This window comes from Dendroctonus ponderosae, unplaced genomic scaffold (assembly GCF_020466585.1).
Source record: "Dendroctonus ponderosae isolate FM_Combo_2020 unplaced genomic scaffold, Dpon_F_20191213v2 Dpon_F_20191213_780, whole genome shotgun sequence".
In the NCBI taxonomy this organism is placed as follows: domain Eukaryota; kingdom Metazoa; phylum Arthropoda; class Insecta; order Coleoptera; family Curculionidae; genus Dendroctonus; species Dendroctonus ponderosae.
Window position 1 is genome coordinate 1 of NW_026018996.1, and position 6,113 is coordinate 6,113.

A 6,113-nucleotide genomic window follows, 5' to 3' on the forward strand; every position below is an offset into this window, starting at 1 on the left:
AAGTAAAGCTAGATCCGCCCCTGTCGGTACATAGTCAGTATACGTGTAACAACCAAGAACATTTTAGCAAACCGGTATTTTATCTTCTCCATAGAGTTATAAAGCGTTCATTAAATGCTATTAAATTACGAACGCCTCTGAAAATCCCTACCACGTATCGTTTAGTAAAAAAGAGTTCAATTTTTAAAATTTGGAAAAAACAGTCCGAAATTCAAATGGTTTGGCCAGGATCACATGCAACGTTTTAACGTGCTATCCTCCAATAATGCAATAAACAATCAAAAAGTGCAATTATTGGGACGGATCCTAGCCCCTGAAAATTCCTAGCACGAAACAAACAAAAAATAATTTTACATTGTTGAGGCAGATTTATTTTTTTACAAACTGCTTGTTGGGTATATCGCCTCAAAAATTTTTTTTTGTCAAAGACAGAATTTGTTAAATGTTGTTGACTGATTTGTTAAATAATCACAAAACGCATGGATTGCCAATGCACGTCCTAATTCCTTCTAATCTGTTTTTAATCGCATGCAAAAGACTCATAAATTTTAGAGTAATATTGCAAATGCAGCTTACCGTATCTTAATATTTTCTTATTTAATAACTAATGCAGTTTTATTAGATTTATAAAATCAAAACCACTTAAATTTAATCAAATTTTACTCAATAAAAAACAGCTGACTCTTACAAAAAAAAAACCATTAAATATAATTTATATCACTCTTCATTCATTTTTCATTCTTCTGAATCTCATGTTACGCAAAGTTCACGGGCTTGTTAATGGAAGAAGATTATGTCGATTTCTTCCTACTGCCTACACTCCCGACTTTAATATTGCGATTTTCACGTTTTTATATTTACAACGACGTTATGGTTTTTCTATCCTCTTTCCTCTGAAACTGTTTTGTGTCCAAGTTAATCACGGTGGTGTTCTTGTCGATTTTCTCAGGATTATTCCACCATTGTTCTTCGCCGCTCCCAAACAAGGAATATATAACACTGGTCACCGCAAAAATGACAAAACTTATCCAAAACACCGTCCTCCATTCAATCACCGTATGCTAAGATAAAATTTGTATAAAATCTTTAATTAATTATTTTTTTCAAACTCACCTCGCCTGTTAGCGCCCCTGTTAAGTAAGGAGTGATAATTCCAGCGCCCGCTCCAATTCCATTAGTAATGGCCATAATAATTCCTGCAAAATTTGGGCTTAGATCCAATGCGTTCACTTTCATTCCGCAGTAAAATGTGCCCATAAATCCCATTGCGGTGGTAAACATCCAAGCAGCCAACGTTGTGTTACATTCCGCATAAGATGCTGCCATTATGAATATAGCAGGACCAACAGCAGCTAAAAAATAAAAAATCCGAATAACAACCCGTGTTGAAGCCTTTAAGATTCCGAAGAAACATTAATTTAGTTTACTTTTACAATATTCTTGCATTAATTTCTTCATTTTGCAAAGTGAGTGTAAAAATCTATGTAAATTGCAGAAGAGAAGAGTTTATAAGTTATCAGCATGAACAAATGTGATCAAAATTAAAACACAATAAGTACCTACATGAAAACAAAGTAATTACCTCAATACAAAATTATTAATTACCTCTTACCAAAAGCGGTGAAAAATCTTCTAGCAACAGTTATGCTCATGTAACGATGCGAAATCAACCAATCACAAATCCAGCCTCCTGATATGGAAACGATCCACATAGCAGCATATGGAATAGAATTCCAAAGCCCATTCGTGGCCACATCAAATCTGAGCACTTCTTTCATATACTTTGGTAGATCAGAAACCATGGTATAGAAGCCCCAATCGTGGCCGATCTGAGCTGCTAGCAGCGCCCATAAAGGAACAGAACTGGCTAGAGCCTTCCAGGGAATGGGCGGCCTTTTATCGGAAACACATTCTGCAATAACAATGTCCAGTTTTTTCCCAAGAAGTCTTTTGTGAAATCTTACGAATTTCCTTTTCAAGGTATTGCTTTTCCCGGTCGCTGATGAATGGATGGTGTTTCGGCTCGGAATAACACAATAATTGGAAAAATATGAACCAAACGATTCCCAGGCCTCCAAAGAGATAGAATACAGAAGCCCAGTCTTCAGTCGCTGTTATTAGTTGGCCGCTGATGAGATTGCAAACGATCGTACCTAAATTAAGCGATTTGTGTAGGTTTCTACTCAATTTAATTGCTATTTATTGCTATGTAATGCTGTACTATTACTGTAACAGTTATGGCGAATTTTGTGCAAATTTGATTGAGATTTATTAGGCTTTGAAAAATTCCAGTGGAAAACTCGACTGAAGCATCACTGAAATGATTGATAAAAAAATTCGAATTATGGAAATGTTAATGGTTTTGGATTTTGGGTACAGGATCAGAAATATTCAGAATTTTATCGTGAAATAATGAAAACTTTCAGCAGGCCAAATAGAAAAACACACTGAAACTGGCCACTAAAATATTATACAGGGTGATTCAAAATGCAGTGCATTTATTTTAGGATCGCGCTTTACGTCTCAAAAAAAAATAATGTAAATATTGGACAGCAAACGTTTTGGTTTCAAAATGCAGGGTAAAAATCGTTGAAAAATAAATTACTTTTTCTGGTACTTATGCAAATTACTCGAAAACGGTGGCAAATGCGAAAAAATTAAAGAGGTAGAAAACGTGTTAAATTGAACAAGCAATTCGCGTTTGGGGTGGTAAAAGGAGCCGCCAGAGCGGTAAAAGAGGTTATTTATTTTTCCACGGTGATTTTTTTTTCATTTTACAATCAGCTGGCATGTTTAATAGTGTAGAGCATAATAAATTAGCTATATAAAATTCGAATCAAATATGTGAAAAACTGTAGGAGAAAAACGAGAAATTTTTTTTCGGCCTATGGGCTTTTTCTGCATTTTGAGATGTAAAACATACCAAACAGTACAATCTGAAAACAAGAATACAAACGGGATAAAAAATTATCGATAAAACGAAGTTTTCAGTGTTTAATTTTTTTCTGGTACCTTTGCAAATAAGTCAAAAACGCTGACAGACACGAAAAAAATGTGAGAGGCAAAACAAGAAATTCTCTAAAAAGTTTTCAGATTTTAGTGGCGGGCGAAAGAAAAGTTTGTGGTAATAAACCGAGCGTAATCTTATAAAAAATAACACCCTTTTCAATTTAACATTCAGTTGGTATTTCTAATAATTTAGGGCATAATAAATTAGCTCAAATTTGCACCAAATATGTGAAAATCTCCAGGAGCTATAAGGAGAAAACTTGTAAAAATTTCGAATTTTGATATACTGTATTTTGAAAATAAAGCGTTTGCGGACCTACGTTTGCATGAATATTATTTTGAGATGTAAAACACAACTYAACAAYCGAATTGTAAAACACCCTGCATTAAAAAACAAACCAAATTGTTTGTACAATCTGAAGRCAAAAATACAAGCGGCTATAAATTATTATTGCTTAATTTATTAATTGCTTATTAAATGCTTAATTAAATTATTAATTGCTAAATTATCAATAAAGAAAATTACGAAAAGTCTCTCAAATGGTTTTAAAATTTTACGTTTAAAAATAGTTATTCTTGAATGATAACTGAATTTAACAGTATTCAAATATTTATGAATTTTATGAAAAAAATGTGTACTTTTTCAGCAAATAAGTACTCAACAAAAAAATCCGATAGTAAAGAGTTCCAAGATGATGATAAGCAAACGGACTCAAACTTAAAAAATATTGAATAAAAAAAGAACCAGAGCCAGATTAAAAATAATAAAAAATACTAGACTCTAATTAAATTTTTAGAACACGTTTTCCTCTATGTGTTTCATTTAGCTAATAAATTTCTCAATAAAGCTCTAATTATCAAATAAACCTCGGTTTTCAACGTTTCTACGCGGCATTATAAACTGAGGCATTTTCTTACCAATTTGACCACCAGCATATACCAAAGAACCTATTTTAGATCGTTCCCCTACTGGGACCCATTGAGCGAGCATAGTATTTAATGCTGGATAAGTGGTACCCTGAAACAAAAAAAAAAAGATTTAGGAGAAAAACAAATCAGACGATTATTATTATCTGAGTCAATGCCCAGAATTATTGAAAAAAATCACTCATTGATAAATTCCTCGTGTGGTTATTTACCCAACTCAGACTGAACATGCATTGAATTAATAGATCCTAAGTGCTATGCAAACACTGTGGTTTAATGGATGAAAACATATCTTTACTTGCTTATCCAGAAACGTAATTCTCGCTTGTTTGAACTGCCAAGCAAATAAACCGTTGAAGGTTCTGATTTAGGATTTAGGAAGGAAGGAAGGAAGGAATGATTTATTAACTCTTCAGAATCTTCCTACCTCGCCTAGTCCTTCAACTACCCTTAATGCAACAATCCACTTCCAATTSCCATGCGTCATTATCACAATCCATGGGGTTAAAATGGTGAAAATTCCAGTTGATAGAATCCCTAATCCCAGCGTGTATTTTCCTCCAAATTTTGCGGCTAGAATCCCACCGGGTAGATGGGTTATTAAATATCCCCAATAGAACGCACTGAGAATCCATCCCTGGGTGGGCTCGTCCCAATCGTACAAAATATCGGGGTTCTAAAATTGTTTATAGTTTATTAGCCATAAGACTGAAGGTTCTCTAAAGGCTTTTTTGGACGTTTATTTAACTAACCGTAGTTTGGCTGCATTTAAAATGAGCGAGAGAATTGAGATTATTTATTTATATTTTTTAAGTCACCTCTTGTCTTTATTCCGTAACCCAAAACCTTTCTTTTATCTTAAGAATCTTCCGAATGAAACTGGTCCTAATAAAACGAGACAATTTTCTGGTGTCGGGCACTTTACCTTAACGGCGTTGTTGTGGGAACTATTCGTTTTGCCAACAGCACAAAGATCTTCGTAATTATTCTCGCTGGAAGAATTCGAGGGTTTCACCATTTCCGTTATGGCAATGGACAGGGACACTCGCATTGCATATGCATTTACAACTGCAAGAAAACCCATTATGGCCAGAACGTATCTTTGCGGTATTGGACAACCTAGAAAGGGAAAAAGTAACAGCATTGTGTTGAAAATATGCATTGGAAGCGAATGTTGCAGACGATGAAGAAATGCACATTCGTCAGAGTCCTTATATCTAAAATTATGGAACATTCCTTTACGAAATTGTAGATTGTATGCCTGAGGAAACTACAGAATATCTATCAATAATCCACTTCTACTAGAGAGAAATGATTAAATTTTAGTCTAGAAAGTAGGTAATCGCATTATATTTACAGAAGTCTATCCGACTGAATAAACTACAAATATTTTAACGCAATTTCAATGGAAAAACTAATTTAATTATCATCACTAAAAAATTTAGAAAAATCTCTACTTACATTTTGAAATGGTTAGTCTCCAACCAACAGGCATGTTGTTACTTTGCGACTTGAACTTAGTTCTAGCTAGGATCGAAACCGCAGAAATCAATTGTTAATAAATTGAATACACTCCTCTTATCGGTAATTATTTAAGTGGATACTGGCGAGGCAAAATATTATAATAATTTCTAACATGCTTTTCAAGTTTCGCTCATGGCAAATCACAACATTATTACCATTCGAGCGTCGAAACGTTTATGCGTTTAGTAAGACGAATAATAAGCACATGCCGCATTCTATCTATAATGGAGGGGTTGAAAGAACTGGTTATCCTAATACAAATACTTCAAAGCTTTTAAGATAAAATAGCCATTTAATTCGTTTAGAAGTACTTACCAGTAAAAAATCCTAGCTGATATGGATAAAAATACGATTGCATAAGAATGTAATAAATCTAAAAAAGTACTGAATGCGATTTTCAGAAAAAAGCGGCACGATTCAGTTTGAAGAGCAAATCACCACTTTAAATGTCTTTCAAATTTGAAGAATAAGAAATAATAAAAAAAATCGACCTAGACAAACTGTGCTTTCCCTCATATTGAATGCAATTCTAAGAGGCAACCTTCAACTACCTTCACATTGAAATTTCAAATGGCACCCCCACCGAAAGGAACATCGCTTTAAAGAAATTCTCCATACAATGTGAAAAAAAGTGAAATCGGATGGTCGAAAAT

At 33.9% G+C, this 6,113-nt stretch overlaps 1 protein-coding gene across 1 annotated transcript; it reads right to left on the minus strand.

The window, feature by feature from the left end:
- Positions 1–642: 642 nt before the first annotated feature.
- Positions 643–5,055, minus strand: LOC109544415 (putative inorganic phosphate cotransporter; the record flags this gene model as incomplete). Its single annotated transcript, XM_048668811.1, is given in 7 exon segments — positions 643–1,061; positions 1,114–1,352; positions 1,613–1,912; positions 1,965–2,153; positions 3,928–4,027; positions 4,364–4,612; positions 4,862–5,055. Coding segments are annotated over 7 exon segments (1,475 nt in total), but the record flags the coding sequence as incomplete, so codon positions are not given.
- Between the last annotated feature and the right edge of the window lie 1,058 nt (positions 5,056–6,113).